Below are 17,421 nucleotides of genomic sequence, written 5' to 3'. Positions count from 1 at the left end.
GGTATTTCAAATCTCAAACATCTTCGTTAAATTATGCTAGTGTCCACCAAAATGCAGAGCCATTTCTCACACTCCTTTCTTTTCCAAGTTCCCTGTCACAGTAAATGTAGAGCCTTGAAAATAAGCTGGCCCAGCCCTTTAGAACTGGAATCTGCACAATGCTCTTGTACTTTCAAGTGGCACTCCCTAAGAAAGGTGCTACTAAAACTGTGTTTGCCCAGGCAAAACAAAATACAAAAATGCAGTGATTATATTATGCTAAAGGTATTATCATGGCACAATTACACCGTGAAAATACTGAAGGAAGAATAATATTGATTGAATGGGAGTACTGTAAACATGCTAATGTCTTATCATTACAACATGTGAAATGAAGAGAGGACTCCACGTTTCTGAAATTTTGTCAAAACCCTTTATTTTATAAAAATCACAGGATCCATTTAAAAGGTTGACTGAATACATTCTGGTAGGAATGAATTAGAAATTAACTAACTTTAACTTGATGATTCAGAAATCAACTTCAATTGTCACACACCAAATGAGTTTGCCAACATAACACCACTGAACAGGTAGAGCTTGGTTTAGTAACTGTGTGTGCTTAGATTTGTCCAAGAGCCACAGACTAATGCTCTCCTTGCCACAATGACATTCTGTAGGAAGCACTAACAATATGATACCTTCAAAACTATTTTCCCATTAAAGCCAGAAAACTGCACTGACCTTCCACCAACCAGGGACACTCAGAAAGCCAGTGAGGACTTATGGAGCTTTTTCCATATTCAGCAACACTGAACAGCATTTTAATCTTTTTCTTCTTTAGCCTTACACAGACTTTCACAGGGTAGTTAATTACTCTTGGCACTTCCTGTGGCAGCTGTCAGATTTGTCTTGAGACTGGCCAGCTAGACACCATCTAAATTTTCCTCTTCATCTCCCTGCCATCCATGAGGGATGTCCACCAGGATCTTCCAGATTAACTTCAGAGATCTGCCATTTTATCAGTATGGCGAAATTAATCCACCAGTAAGCTTAAGAAAATACAGTTCCCTGGAATTCCAGGTGCTGGGTTGGGATTCCTTTCCCTGATCTGCCATATCCTTTCTTCAAATGAGTTATTAGGAGTCATTAGATACCAGAAATTACTTTAAATAAAGTAATTAAGGATAAAACCTATTAATGGAAAGCAACCGAACTAGGAAAACTCTGTGTAGGCTCAGCATTAGGGCTGATGTGACTTAGAGCCTACAGACACTGCAAATGCAGCCCTCCTGAAACAGCTCAAACTGTGTTTCAGCTTGCAATTTTGCTTTCTCACATGAAACACTTACTGAACTCTTCTGTGGTTCAGCAGGAGATGCACCGACCACTGGGTGCATATTCAATGTAGAGCTGCCACGTGGCTGTTCTGGATGGAAAAGGGAGTCCAGGTCAGGATCTGCAGGACTGCAATGCAGAGTGGAACCAGACACACCAGGTAGAACATGGCATCGTGGAGATCTAAAAAAGACCTGCTGAAACAAATGAGAACACAGCTTTCAGTGTGAAGATTAACATCCATGGTCACTAAACAAGTTATTTTTAAAGCATTCCCATTATATACACAGAGACATGCTACTGTACAGTCAATTCTAAATAAAAGAAATATAAATATCTTGTGTATTTTCTAATTCTGCATACGAATATGTATTTTACATTGCTTTCTCTAGCTGGGAGGAATTCAGACAATTAGCACACAAAGAGTTAATTTTAATACACTGTAGGCAATCTAAGAAATCCTGCTCACTACTTTCCTGCTCATCTGCATTATGTAATACAGAAATCAATTTAAGCAAATTTCATCCAATTATAGAACAGAGCATCTGAAAAGCTTTAGTAAGACTGAAAAATCTGGAAGAGAAAGAAAAGCAGAAAATGGAAGCAAACATTTTAACATGAAATTCATTTATTAAAGTTGAAATCTGTGCTACTAACTACCCACATAGTGTGTTGTTTTAGCTGCTGAGTGCTAGATAGAAGTTATGATAATTGCACAAAATTCAGGTGTGGTTTCAAGGGCTGTTTGAAATATCAAGCCTTATTTTATTTCGTTTTAACAAATGATTACAAGATAATATAAGCCATAAAAAGAATACATGTGAAATTAACACTCATTTTCATTTTTTCTAATGAATGCATGGCATTTCCTCATGTAAATCTTCTCTAATGAAAAAAATAAAAGCATCAGCAAATATGAATCAAAAAAGAAAATACAGGAATTAAATGAGCTCCCTTTTATGAGCAGTATGGTTTCTGACAGCTCAAAGCATGCATTTTGGCATTCATCTAGTAGCTGGAATCATTATCTACTTGCATTTTGTTAATTATGGGATTCTAATTACTTAAATATCAGGAAAGTCAACTCAAGCTGAGAAACAGCCCCTAAGTGAACTTTCTCTCCATGAGGCAGTTTATGTTATTTTCTAATTTTTTTCCTTAGCATTCAGGGATGAGATAAGAGACTCACAGAACAGCTATGGACATGATCCAAAAAACCTGAAATCTGTGAAAAAACCCCCAAACCTCAAGCAGGTTTTTGAGTAAAACCTAAAAGCTCCTCTGAATCATGAAAGAATCAACTCATGTCTCACTCGATTTAACAGAAAAAATGTTTGCAACCTCCAACACAGCCCAGATCCCGTCCTTAGTGCAGACACAGGCTCATAAACGAGCACAGTTTATCTCAAGTCATGTACATGCTAATGCTACATAAGAAAACAAAAGCCCACAGGCTCACAAGCGAATCACTTAATCACTCAGGCAATTGCATTTATGACTGGAAGTGTTCACTAGCAGGCCACTGGTCCATAGCCAATGTTTATTGGCAGTGACAATAATTTACCATTTGGAGTTGTTTACTGGCCTCTATCCAAATGCATTTCCAGTGCACCTACAAGGGAAGGAGCCCACATCATGCACAGCTCTGGCACAACTGCCCCCAGGGACTGCAGGAGCAGTGCCAGCAGGGAGGCCACAGACACATTACTTAACCACCTAACGAAGAGAACAGGACTCAGACACAGTTAACAGGATGCTGGGGCTTGCATTTGGCCTGTTGTGCACACTAAAGAGGATTGCAGCTTTCAGTACTAACATTATTCTGTCTTTACACAAAGAGCATCTGCAAAGTTACTCACACTCTGCAATCCTAATTGTTCACTGGAACAATGCTGATTTAAGAAAATAACATTACCTATTGTACTGTAAAACCTTAAGTTATTGCAAGAATTATGAAAAAATATCTGTAATACACGAAACAAGGAATGGTGAAATATTTCATTAAGGGACTGGGATAAATCAAGAGCAGAGCTTGGATTTTATCATGATTACAGCTGAACAAGTACCTTCAGAAATTTCCACATCTATGTTTCTTTTTGCACACACAGGAATAAAACATACAATGTTTCCCTAAAGAGCCCTAAAATCCCTCTGAACAGAATGTCATGTAGTTCAGTAATTCAATATGAAAGCATTAACAGTTTAAAGTGCCTTCAATAAATAATGAAGAGTTGCTGCCAAATAACTTCGTTCTGAAGAATGAATTTGAAAAGCACTTTCAAGAGAAGCTGCTGGTAGTTGCAGTGGCTCTCCAGAAGAGGGAGGTTTTAAACTAGGCATTTTTTCTGTAGCAAAGAATAAAAAGAATCAAGCCAAACTAAAAAAAAACCAAACAAGAACAAAAACCATCTCAAGCCATACAGGGCAGGTACTGCTTTGCTATGATGATGGAAGAAAGGAATAATCAAGACACCCCATTCTGCAAAGTACTGCTCAAATTTTAAGGATATTAAAAAACACTTTCCCTGACAAAGTGCTGAACTTCTGTGTAGTGACCACATTTCCTAAGGACGTGGCACAATGTGTGAGCAGAGGGGAAGGATCCCCTGTGAGCTGCTGGCAGTACTTTGTCTAACGCAGCCCCAGGTACCATTCCAGCCCATTTCTCCAGCTTGCTGAGATGCCCTGGGATGGTGGTGTGACCCTCTGTGTACCTGCCACAGCCCCAGCTTTGTGTCATCCCCAGACTTCCTGAGGGTCCATCCTGCCCCATCATCCTGGTGATTAAGGAATGCAGCCCAGACAGGCAATATCCACTGCCTTCCCCTGCCCACCAGGCAAGTCATTTAACTGTGGAAGTTTATCGAGTTGGTCAAGCATCACTTCACCTTGGTGGAGCCATGCTGGCTATTACTGATGATTTTATTGTCCTTACTGTGCCTGGAGGTTTCCAGGATTAGCTGCTCCATCATTGTTGCTACGGTTTAACTTTCAGTTCAAGAAAAAGTAATAATTATTAATAAAGTAAGTTATTAAAAAATAACTTAGAACACAGCAAACAGTGTATAGACTGCATATTCTGCCTTCTCTCAGTAAACAACATTGCTGGAAACTCTTAAGACATATTTATTCAGGGCCCAAACATTTTGTTAACGCAGAGTAAGGGTCCTCTGTACAATCTTCACAAATCACTGCCACTACACCTAATAAAGCAAATGCTTTCCTAAACACTTAATAGATATTGCCAGCTTTGGAGAAGGAGGAACAACAGAGCTGAGATTGTATTGGCATGGCTCATAATACTTCATTTTCTGCAATTCACATGTGTGAAATGCTTTTTCCCCCCCAAAACAGTTTGAGCCTATTTTAAACAATCTCTTGTATTTAATTTCTGTTTGTCCCCGAACAACTTTGTCCTAGTGCAAGAGTATTTTAACTGTTTGCCTATGGCTGAAATACAAGATCAGCCAATAGGTTTTTAATACATATAAGTAATTTTAGCTCAGTCAATGGTCTGAGTACATTGCCAAGGGCAAACTGACTCCCTAGAAACAACTTTGAGTTTTCTGGTCTTGGTGGATTGTGTATCAACCCTGTACTCCATCTGCAAGCAAAGGACATCCCATTCACACACTACATATACAGGAAACACAGGCAAACTGCTTCATATCTAAGAAATTATTTTTTGAAAGGATGGGCAAAAGAAATACTAAATAATATATTTCAGGTGCTCTGATTCACTTATCTCAGCTTTGTAAGTTTTATGCTGTTCCTGGCCCTAGTGAAATAAACAAAATTTCAGCATGACTCAAGTGAACAAACAGATTTTACAGGTTGAGCATTCCAAGTATTTCAAATCTGTATATAATAAATTTATTGTTGCTATAGTCCAGGGGCTACTTACCAGGGAAAAAAGATTCATGACTACTGTGATTTAAAATCCATCCACAAAGGGATCATTTCTCTGATTGAAAGGGATCAGAACTGCAGTTTTTATGTTTCAAATCTGAATTTCTCTGAATCATCAAGATGAATATATTCAGCCCTCTCATATCCACATCCAGTTCAACCTACCGCTCTTCCGCAAAAATCATTCATCTTATTTGACATTATAATGAGGTTCATGTCCTCTTCACATCATCTCACTGGCTATCTACAGAATGCATTAAAACAAGCTGTTCTCACACACAGCCTCAAACTTAAGCTGCCTTTGCTTCTGTCTGGATGCATTTCTGAAGACCACCTGTTGTTCTTTTATGTCATGCTTGTCCTCACATATTTTTTTAGAAAATTCCTCAAATACAAAATGTTCTCCTAACCTTAGGTGACACATAAGCAGAGCTTTCTCCCTCAGGAGCTATCTCCACAGAAGTTCATATACAATTGTGTTTCCCTATTTCTTGAGGTTTTTACTAAAAATTTAGGACAGCTATGTAGTTCTCAGGATATTCATGTTGTTCCCTCAAGTAAATCCTAATCAGGATTTTTCCATTTAGCCCTGACTTCAGTTGTTCCTTACGTTGCCACTTCCTCCTGATGGGTCATAAATACAGCCTGTGACCCTTTCAGTGTGGTTATTCCCCATTAATTTGTTTTTATAAAAGTCCACACATGTCCAACTAACCAGCAACCACAGCTTTATGCTGTATTAAGGTCTCCAGGGACTGCAATGAAATCATTAGCATTAGAATGGTAAGTAGTATTGGAGCCAAGATTATACACTCCTACTCGAGGCAAATTCCCTCCCTCCAGTGACCATACTGCTTTCTCTCAATCAAAAAATGGATCTTATTAACATAGTATATTATATATTTAAGGAAGTAGGTTTATGAGGTAAACAAAATGCAGAAGCCAGGACAACATGATCTTAATAAGAGCTACTAGGTGATCTCAAACTTTTTTTTTATTTTTTTGCAAAAAAACAGGAGCCGGTCATCTACTTTGCTTTCCAAAATTAGGCAGATATCCTCATGTATATTGTTTAATAAATGATTTACTCTTTAAAAAACATTTGTACTTCTACACAGACAAAAACAACTGATAAGTATTTTTAAAGTGTGTATGTTTTTGAAGTTCAGTTGATGCAAACTAATTGCTGATCAATTTGCCTTTTAGATTACAGAGCATTTCACATTATTTTCTAAGATTTAAAGTATCTCTTTTGAACTCACCTTATATCAGGATGACCAGGTACATTATTCAAGTTGTAATATCCATAATGATTTAGTATTGTAACCACAACCATTGGAGCCAAAGATTGGGCAGGCTTGGTAAATAAAGCATTGGTACCAAAAACCATAGAGGAAAGTGGTAATCTAAAATATTTGGGGAAAAACCAAATTAATGCACAACACAAACTTATTAGTGTATTAATTACAATCGTGATTTTAAAAAGCTTGAAATCCTGTTAATATGCAAATGCTAAAAATCATGACCCTTAGCTTTATCTAGTTCACACATTATAGCAAACAGATCTATTAGCACAATGAAATTTGAATTCATTTGGAAATTAAAGGTTACAAACCTCTGAGGGGTGCATATAAATATATATATATATTAAAAAAAAAAAAAAAAAATATATATATATATGCACACATATATATACACACACAGAGCTTGGCCCCAGTTCTGAAGTGACTAGTACTCAAATTCAGCTTTGTGCACTTTGAGTAATTACTGAAGTTAAATTAGACTGAACAGTGCATGGAGAATTAATTACAACTTAAGATTTTGCATGCATAGGCCAGAAAACGAGGCAAATTTTTCCTCATGAAAGCAACAGATCTCCCCTTTGAGGGGCAAGTTCTTTAACAGGGCTGAACCTGCACTTACATAACCACTGATGGAACCAACAGGAAGTTATGTGCACTTTGATAAAAATCCAAAAGATCAGTGAGTTGCAATATGCTATTCTGCAGCAGGTTTTATCACTTTTATTTCAGGGAGATAATGGAACCAGTTACACTTTGAACTTTGCATTTTAGCTAGCATAGGCAAAGCTTTCTTAACACCTTTTCCATCTTAAAAAGGCCTTATTCAGAAAATTCATACATGATTATAGATGCATCGAGTTACAAAATAATTCAATTGAAGCTAACAAAAATAAAGCCACAAAAATTGGAAGGACTTGGCTTATATTATAGAATGATAAAAACTAGAGATGACCTAATAATCTAAGTGACTCTACTGAAGTAACTGCAGGAAACTTGAGTAAAGTTCTCATCTTTACTTATGCTAAGTTGCTCTCCCAAAAAGTGCTTCTGTATCAAGGACCCCAGATCATTTACTGTCTTTACTTTGACATAATTTATTACCAAAGGGGAACAAGGCAAACAGCATGTGTAAAAAAAGCCAGACTGACATACCTCCTCTTGTGCTTTATTAAATCTGCATCGACAATATCTGCCAAAGGCAAATTGAACAAGCTAAATGAAGCTTGCACAATTACCCTGAAGAAAAACAAAATATTGAAGATGTTCATAGTTCTTATATTCACTTTCATAATGAAATTGTAACTGACATTCTAACACAAACACATCAACATTGATATTCTGCAAACACACAAAGCTGAGATGTTCTTTAAAACTTGGTGATCTATCTGAAAGCATTGCTAGATCTGTTCTTAGTTGAGAAGTAGAGATCAAGATGCAAACCTAAAAGTGGGGGGTTTCCTGCTTTTTTTTCCTGGACAGTGGTGTATAAGGTCATGAACACTTTCACAATAAATTTACATTATCAGTAAATGTCATTTAAAATGATCAGGAGAAAAGAAACACCTCAGAAAAAGGAGAAACTGAAGATTTGCTCTTGAATCTGGAAAAGACATGATCACATAGAAGATAAACTTCAAGATGGAAGAATTAGAAAGAATAGCTTACATGCATTCCTATATATGTATTTACAGTGTATATAGCTGTATATAGATATGCATTTAAACACACACATAAAAAAGCTGATTCTTAACAAATAGCTAAATGAAACAAACTCAAGTATTACAATTTCTGTGTCTTATTAAATTTTGGGTGTGATGAGCTTTTACTAACAAGATACTTTGAACAACTAGCACTTTAAACATACAGTCTTTAGGTACCTTAGATTTTTTTTCTTGGAGAAATCAAAATACATTTTCATCATTTAAAACATGCAGATAATGAAATTCAATTTATTGTTCACACAATTCAGTGTTAGAGTAGCCCATGACTGCAATACTGAAAATAAAAATGAAAACAGGGTGGGGAGAGAAAGAGAAAGAAAAGGAGGGCAGGAAAGAACATGTAGAAAGACAGCAATGAAAAAGAACATGAGGAAATAAAAACAAACTGCTGTAACACTATTCTGATACAAGCAGTTCTTTAAATAAGATTCCCATGTATCATTATATGCTTATGTGAAAATACTACTTCTTGGCATCTTACTACTGAGCACCAGTGGAAATGTGACTCAGTGCTGGTTACCCAAGAGACACCTGAGTTACCCAGATTTGTCTGCAGTGCAGCACACAAGTGGTCCTGCAATACAGGGTGAGGTCTGAGCTTTCGAGGAAACTGACTCTGGGGAGTTCCTCTGCTGAGCTCTTCCATGTCTAGTGGAAAATATGAGATTCTCCTTCCCTTGAATCTCAGGTTAAAGTGACTGAAGGCATGTGGCTGCAAAACGTAATTCCTCTTTCTATTTTAAAGCTTTTCTTTTCTAAGCATAAATTAAAAGCTGAAACAAAATAAAATAAAAGCTGGGGGAAAAAAGCTGTTATCTGGAGTTTCAACTTTTCTGACAAGTGAAACAGAATGAAAACCATGAAAGCAGAGGCAGAATCTTCATGGTAATGAAATCAAGTGTGTGGTCTGTTAGAAATATTTCAGCTGTGTCTATGAACAGGGGAGTGTATTTACTTACATGTTTGTTGTGACATAAAATGCCAACAGGTAATAGTGTTCTTGCCCTAGAAGACACATGACAGCAGCAGCTACTCCTTCATAGTAAAAGGAAAACAAGATGATTCTGTAATAACCAAACTTCTTCAATGAAGCATGACTGAGAAGAACAAGGCACTGAAAAGACAATATATACACATACAGGATGAAAAGATACAGTGTCTCAGCATTAGGAGAGCTATAAAACACGGGCCAGACATAAATTATTAATAGCCTTTAAAGAAAAAAACCTGACCAACAACCCTTTCTAAGAAGTTCAACAAAATAAAAAAATAGAAATTGAACAAAGAAACTGTCTACTGGCTCCTTCTATGCTACCTCTACCAGGTAGTCTCCTTTCACTCAAAAACTAGCCAGCTGAGAACTGCCATATCCTGAGGGAAATACTGTTTCCCACAGTGCCTAATATTTAATGCTCATGATCTTTACTTTTGATATCCCTGAAAGTATTAGCTTTGCAGTATGATAACTGTAAATCAAGCATCTTGCCATTCAACTGCTGACAAGGAATATTTTCAGTAATTGCTTTTTCATTAATATTACTATTTTCATTGACATTTCTAGAAATCAAGCACGATTTTTAAGTTGGCAAAGCAAGCTCACCAAGACAGCTTTAACTAAGCAAGTGAGAGGCTTTACTAGCAAGCAGAGGAAGGCAGAAGCCAGTGCTTGTGCATGGCTGGGTTTTAATTTTGCCAATCTTGGCAAAAAGTAGATTCTGAGAATCGAGTGACTGGCAAACTCATGAAAATGATATTATGTGCTGACTATAGTATTAACAAACCAAGTTCTTCTACATTGTTCCTCACTTTCCACTTCCAATAGGACATTCTGTAATGAATTGTATCTTTTTATTATATGGGCCTTTGTCACCATCTACACGGTCCTCATCTCTGTCACAAATACACAAACTGTATAAAGATACAGGTTTTCTCCTCTCTTCTGTGTTACAGAGATGAACTGTGTAATATTCAGATGAAGAACAGGAAAGAATTTTCCTTGTACAATTGTTGCCACACTGAAGTGCTTTTCTAACATAACAAATAAAACCAGGATGCTACAGTCAGACAAAGATTACCATGGCAAATGCTATTGTAAAAAAGCTCAAGATTTCTACTTGATCAGGGAGGTAAAACAAATCTGGAAAGTTGGTATAAGAAAAACATCTTGTTATAAGATTAAAGCATACTCTTTGCTCCTGGCTGTTTTCAGGGATTTTGCTGAAAAGTGCCCCCACTAGAAATACTAAGGGATCATTAATGCCTGCTATTGTAAACATCATGTTCCTGTCTCCCTGTAATTGCAAAATAACCCTGTCTCAGGAAGTACTTATGACTTAGAAAATTCCTCACGACTTGCACATCTCTAAGACTTTGTAAGGAAAATACTAACAATGATGCAAATTAAAAGTTGTTTGCCTGTGTAACAGCAACATTTTCCTTGTGGGCAAGTTGTATTCCTCACATCCACTACTAAAAGGAACCTAAATCAGAAGCTGAATTCTAGTTTAGCAGAGGCCACTGAAGCAGAGTTCATAAAAAGGAGCTTTATTTTACAAGGGTCGGGTGTTTTTCCAGTAAGTGAAGTTCAGGACACTGCCATTAGAGAATTCTCTTATTATATCTTGAGCTCAAAGGGACAAAACCTGAGAAAAATAAGGTCACGGCAAACCCTCAACGGTTCAGTGACCTTGTAGACAAAGAGTCTCTGGGGAGCAGAGAGAGATTCATTTTCTGAAAGATTGTTCTTTTCACACTGTCACACTGATTTTATCAATAAAAGTGATTGCTACATATTAAATGTAAAATTATTTAAGCTTTCCTAACTTCTGTAGCTTCTCATTTATTTCCAGAGTTCATTATCTAATTTAATCAAAGTTCATTATCTTTCTAAGTTCATTATCATAGTCTGAGCTACAGGGGAAAAAAACCCAAAACCATTAAACCTGTGGTAAGAACAAAAGCTGAAATTAAAGACAGTTAGGAGTTACGGAATTAAAGATAGTTAGGAGTTATGGAACAGAAGGTACATTCAGGATCTGTATGTTTTACATGCAAAAGCCAAAATGGGAACTGAAATTGAGCCGTGAATTCCAGTTGCAATTGCATTCATCTTCTTATAGATACTACTTATCAAAACCCATTACAATTTAATGAATGTAGCAGCCTGATTCTGAGAAATTCTGAACACCATCAGTACCTATGATGAATGTCAGGATAGTCAGATTTTGAGTATCCTGACTTTCAACATTTAACAAGTAAACACAGAGAAAGTTCTAAAAGATCTAGAGAAAGAAGCTAGAAGGCAATGAACAGAGGAATATTTTGTTTACTGCAGACACATATGGTCACATTCTGTGGAGTATATTTTTGCTGCTTTTCTTGTTGTCACATATTACTCTTTAGGGTTCTCTTTCTCTTTTCAGTTCATCACTCCTCCCCCCATCCCTGACTGGGCTCTTAAAGGTATGTCTCTCTCCCCCATAAATATTTCTGAGCAAGAGATCAAACAACAAAATAAATGTACTATTCTCCAAAAGCAGCTGTTTAGAGTTTTGTTTGGTTTCCATGGCTGAGATACCACATATTACAACAATGCTTTTAATACCTTATAATTTTTTCTGGTATTTTGTGCAGCTTATTTCAGAAACTTCCTGAAGAAGAGCTCAGCCTTTCATTAGTAATATACAATATTACAAAACAAAACAAAGAAAAAAAGAATTCAGAATTCTGTAGATGTTGCTTTTAGAAATGTTTTATCTTGGCCATGTTTTTCATTCCTTTATGCTTAGGTATTATAAGCACTGTAGGATATGAAACATTCATTCCTTGCCTACTCATGTCTCACATTGTTTTAAACAGATACTCTACCAGCCTGCCTGTCTGCTCTCTCTACCTGTTACATTTGATCAGCCTGCACAGACGTACTTTCTTTTTCTAGAGCATTGGGGAGTGAGATTTATTACTCATTTTGGCCAATGCCTTATGCCAAATACAGCATTTTTTCAAGCGTTAAATGGATTCTGTGAACTATTAAAACACCAGGTTTTCATACTTAGAAATAAAAAAGTATGACTGCCTACCTGAGGACAAATAAAACCTGCTCCATACATGATACTTCTTACTGAGGAAGAAAGGACATCCTTAGGAATAAGATTATCTGCAAAGATCATCATAAAATTGTTGTAGAAGGCTAGGTGGAAGACTTGGAAGAAGTTCATTGTTACAAAACATAGAAAGTTCTTCTCTGTCATGATCTGTTTGGTCAATGAAACTACTGAGGCCAAGGAGAAAGCTCCATCACTGTTTTCCAGATTAGCATTCTCTGTATGGATTTCTCTCTGCTCATATTGACTTGTGCTGTATTTACCTGTGCAACACATACAAGCTGTTGCTAACGCTGCAATCAAAACAGTGAATGCCTGAAAATAGGCAAAGTTTTCCATATTATCTGAGATGAGACCACAAAAGAGAACACTTGTGGACCCAATTAACGTTGCCACTTGGTTGTACTTGATGAGCTGGAGCCTGCTCTCGTGCCGGGTGGAGCTCTCGGCGAAGAGCGCGCACTGCGCCAGGAGCACGAAGGTCAGCAAGGCGTCGAAGGCGCACAGCGAGACGACGAGGTGCAGGCCACTGAGCCAGTCCCCCTCCTCGTAGTGCCCCCAGGGGAACCAGGGCAGCAGGAAGGCCAGCCCATACAAAGGGGCTCCGTACAGAATGGAGAACTGGCGCCTTGCGCAGCACCTCAGCTTGGAGTTGTCCTGTATGTACCCAAACAGGGGGTCATTGATGGCATTCCAGACCATAAACACAACCTGCCACGAGCAAGGGAATGTGTCACTACTGTCACTCTTCTACAGAGGTTTACACAAACACAACAGATTTATTTAAAATAAATCTCTATTCAGACAATAAATAAATACATAGAAAAGCTACTCAGGTCAAAACAGACTCTAAAACAATGTCTTACTGGTATTTATAGGCTTATAGAAATCTTGAAAAAATAAGATGAATAAGTAGGTAGGTGACCAACTACATCTGAAATGAACTGTCTCTAAGACTTCACTCTTGCAAAACCTTATATATCTGGGCTTTCATCCTGCAAAGCTCAGATATTATTCTCACAGCAAGTTAATTCAAAACATGAGCTGGCCCATTACTTTCAGGAGACCATTTACAACAAGAGTTACTCATGTGGATAATGACTCGCAGGATAAATGCAGTATTTAAGTACTTAAACAGTCCATAGGAAAGCATTAATGTCAAACTTATCTATGGAGCTGAGGTGCAAGATCAGTTTAGAAAATTACTTCAAGCTATCAAAGGTAAAAATCTTTTCAGCAATTAAGTCTGGAGATTTTTACTCTATAGACTGTAAATAATGTGGTTTATGTGTACGTTCCATTGCTTATGGATTACCTAAATTCAAAGATAATTTACTGTTAATTAACTGCAATGATTCCAAAATTAATCTGTCATTAAAAGAATCACTTTGTTGTAATAACACTGCTGCGTAGCACAACATGGTAATCAAACTATTCCATTGTTCAGTACCTGTGCTTCATGAAATGCTGCTTCTGAAATTTTGTATCGGTTTAGGAAAAGCTTAACGTAGTAGAAATTAAAAATACTGTTCATCATTCCAGCACCTAAGGTTGTCATGGAATATGCCAGCGCATTAGCATGAATTCCCCAAAGGATCTTCATCTTCCAAGAGTACAGCTCTCTTCTTCCTCAAGTTACAAAAGAGAATTACAACAATCAGTAGAATAATTTTCCAAATTAAAATAATATGGGGGATTTGCTTGTTTCAGAGGTGCAGAAATGGATTCTTACAGGAAAATTTTCCCATTCTTCCTTTTTTTTTAAAATCAGAAACACATTTTACTGACTTGTTAGACACTGAGCCCAAAATAATAAGAAGTTATTAGGTGACATTTCTAAGTATAATCAGTGCTTAAAAGTCAATGGAACAAGTAGACAAAAATTTAAAAGAAACCCTTCCTAACTGATGCATAGATTCCACTTAAAAACCTACTACTGCTAACACTCATCTTGGTGTAGAGTTCGAAGTAATTGTACACATTTTAGATCTTTCTTGCTAGCTATATATTCTTAAAATTATGGACTGTGTTGGAATAAAGTGACTCAATTCATATCCTTACGTATTCCATTGCAATGAATGTCAAATGCAGCGTGCAGGTAGGGGAGTATTTCTTTCAAAACAAATACCAACTTTTGCCCTTCTGTTTTAAAATATTAATTGCTAAGAAGTCATGGAAGCAGTATTTTCACCTAATAAACCATGAAACAATCAAAACAAAACATCTTTTAATTAACATTTTCATGGTATGGAAGACTGCATGTAAATAAAACACAGCAAGTAACACACAGCATTTTACATACGCCCAAATAACAGAGATTCAGCCCAAGAATAAAGATTTCTTTAATCTAGCAATGAATTCAGACAATGAATTTTTAAGATGCTGATCTTTTCCATCAATTACCTTAGCATGTTTGGTGTAAACTATGCCAAGAAAAGAGCCAGCTCCAGTAAACCTCTACTTTTTAAAGCTGTTTAATAGCTACCTAACAGTAGTCCTTGACCATACTTGATTCTATAATCCCAATACAAAAATACTGCCAGGTATCTGTTTTTAACTGAGACTTTATTCATTTTTACATCTGTTGAAGGAAGCTGTCTCCCATTAATTTGGATACTTCAAGTTCAAATTTTAGCCTTACTATGCAGAGCTTTACAACCTGCTTTATGTCAATAGTTCACACTTTGCTCCTCTGCATATTAACAGTTTTACCCTAAATGCAATTTTCATATATCCATCAAAATACTGCGCCTGAATATCTGCTTGATCAGCAGCTCTATAAGCAGCTCCCTGAACTCCTCATAAAAATAACCATGGAAGAAACAGGAAATGAAAGCCAAGGCTGTTTCCAGCCTTCCTGTGGTTTACAAGGCGGCTGAAGAGAGGCTGCTGTGCAGGAAGGGAGGAACTTCCGAATCACCAGGCGAGGACAACGCAAAAGCCACAAATCAGGTAGGGACTGGGGAAGATGGAACAGGCAGCTTTTCCACCCCCCAACATGGAAAATGGAATGTTGAAGAATAATAAGTGTGGATGCACTTCTGCACATATATGTAAGGTGCTGTGATACGAAACGAGACGCAAAGAATAGGTAACCTCATTCTATAGCTAAGAAAAAGAACCAGCTGACAAACAACTGGAACCCTAGGATTTGTTTTTATTAAAGCCAATTTATTTCTAAGAATAGGACTGATTTTTTAAATACTTGAGAATTACCATGATATATACCTTCAAACTTGTTTTTCTACAGCCATAGAGACAATTCCATTTTCAGGGGACAAAATTTTGCATTTTTGCAGCAAGTTTGGTTTCACAATCTTTTACTGAGAAACCTACAATGAATAAAAAGGTTATTGAAAAGATGTCCAATTGAAGTATTTATTTTTAAAAATAAGTTTGATATTAATGTAAAAGTCATGACAGTATATTATTAGCAAGTGTCACATTTGCTTTTTCAAACCTTCACAAATATACTTAATGAAATTATTTATATAGTGGATATTAGGGTTTTGGAAAGGTAGATATTTCACCTCTATTTCTACCTGGAGCACCCTGCACAGGTCTTCAAAATGGAGAATTGGGAGACTTTAATTTCCTTCAAATTCCATAAGCACCAAGAATAAAAGTGCTTCACACTAACATTACCAGCAAACAGTCACTTCTCAAATCATGTTTGACTCGATTCCTTCTGACACAAATAAAAATGGCCCTCTCCGTTCAGAAAATCTGAAAGAAGGTATTTGAAATTTCATCAACAAAAATCTTCTAACAATGCACAAACTGGCCTCTGGTACCGTGACTAATTGTAATTGTGCAGGGCCTGACACAACTCTACCCTAATTGGTACATCTGGTTCTGCACCTTGTTTATGGAATAGGTTCAATTAGAAGTTGAGGTACCACACTTCCTTCCCCAGATGTTCCCTTTAATAGCACTACAATGAAATCATGCATGAGCATCCCCTCCCTCTTAATAGTCAGCCTTTATATTGAGTACGTAAAAGCACGGGTGCACATTTTGTGACTCACAGAAGGCAAATCGGTTTCAGCAATGTCTAGTGGTTACAACTGTGTTAATACACAGAGGCCAAAAGAACAGGCTGTTCGGGCCACTGAGATGCAGTGTGACATTACCTGCGTTTCTCCCAGAGCGGGATGACAATTGCTAAAGGAAACTAGAACACGAGTCTAAAGAAGAAAAGTGGATTCCAAGAGATAATAGCAAATGTTGCCTGAGGCACACTAGCTGACATCCTGCCCTGCCGTTCTGGGTCCCAAACCGCTGTGCCATGCCCACAGCCCTGACAGACTGGTTGGACACACGTATCTTCCTCATCCTTCTGACGTGACTTGCACCACATTAAGAGTGAAGTCAGAATAAACGCGCTGCTAGTCCCGAGGGTAGCACTGAGGGGAAATGCTCAGGGGCTGCTCACAGAGGCAGCCGGGCTGTGGCACCGGCGGTGCCTGCTCGCCGGGCCCGCGCTGCGGGGCTGCCCCGGCGCTGCGCTCCCGCCAGCCGGGGGCTCGGGGAGCTCGCACGACTGCACCTTTGGAAAGGCTCATCTGCTAAGAACAAGGAAGTTACGCTCGTTTTCCTCAGCAGGTCCCCGGACAGGAACACGGCTCCCTCCGCTTTGTGCGGAAGACAGCCGAGAGCGAGCGGCGGTCGCCCGAGCGAGGTGAGCGGAGGGAGCCAGCCCTTTTCGGACTGACCCTGCACGCTCCCCTCTCCGCCCTCCGCTCCCACACTCCGGCGGGGAGGCCACTCGCACCTGGGCACCACGCCGGGTCCCTCCTCACGGGCTCTTCCCTCAGCGCTCCCAACGCGGGGCAACTACGAGCCCCGGCTTTCCCTACGCCAGGTCGCCCTGCCCCATCCCGGGCCGTGCCAGTCCTGCTCCGCCACGAGCCGCAGCAGACACCTTCAGCAACCGCTCCCCGCCATCAACGCCCCAGAGCGCCGGCGACCACCGCCCCTTCCACAGGCACCGACCCACCTCTTCTGCCGAGAGGCTGCGCACCGCGCGGCGGGGCGGGGCACGGCTCCCCCGGGCCCACCCTCCCTTCG

General features: G+C 38.5%; 1 protein-coding gene across 3 annotated transcripts; it reads right to left on the bottom strand.

The window, feature by feature from the left end:
- Positions 1-389: 389 nt before the first annotated feature.
- On the bottom strand, positions 390-17,390 carry LOC125334075 (transmembrane protein 180-like). Of its 3 annotated transcripts, none has more exons than XM_048320527.1 (8): positions 17,351-17,390; positions 15,580-15,683; positions 13,802-13,980; positions 12,328-13,062; positions 9,208-9,362; positions 7,680-7,763; positions 6,486-6,629; positions 390-1,511 (listed from the first exon to the last, which is right to left on the bottom strand). In XM_048320527.1, the coding sequence occupies exons 3-8, from the start codon at positions 13,952-13,954 to the stop codon at positions 1,379-1,381; spliced, it is 1,404 nt and encodes a 467-aa protein (XP_048176484.1). In that variant the 5' UTR covers positions 13,955-13,980; positions 15,580-15,683; positions 17,351-17,390; the 3' UTR covers positions 390-1,378. The 3 variants fall into 3 exon arrangements, with proteins under 3 accessions (XP_048176484.1, XP_048176483.1, XP_048176485.1); XM_048320526.1 differs by lacking the exon at positions 17,351-17,390 and adding an exon at positions 17,126-17,221; XM_048320528.1 differs by lacking the exon at positions 17,351-17,390 and adding an exon at positions 17,126-17,221 and having other exon boundaries at positions 390-1,508.
- Between the last annotated feature and the right edge of the window lie 31 nt (positions 17,391-17,421).

This window comes from Corvus hawaiiensis, chromosome 16, assembly GCF_020740725.1.
Source record: "Corvus hawaiiensis isolate bCorHaw1 chromosome 16, bCorHaw1.pri.cur, whole genome shotgun sequence".
NCBI lineage: Eukaryota > Metazoa > Chordata > Aves > Passeriformes > Corvidae > Corvus > Corvus hawaiiensis.
This window is presented reverse-complemented; position numbering and strand designations above follow the sequence as displayed.

Excerpts from the sequence above, each read along its gene's own strand:
- LOC125334075 (XM_048320527.1), bottom strand. The coding sequence starts at position 13,954 with ATGAAGATCCTTTGGGGAATTCATGCTAATGCGCTGGCATATTCCATG. Across the intron at positions 13,063-13,801 it reads CAGCATTTCATGAAGCACAG|GTTGTGTTTATGGTCTGGAA; the intron begins GTACTGAACAAT and ends TGCTCGTGGCAG. Across the intron at positions 1,512-6,485 it reads CCTGGTCATCCTGATATAAG|CAGGTCTTTTTTAGATCTCC; the intron begins GTGAGTTCAAAA and ends CATTTGTTTCAG.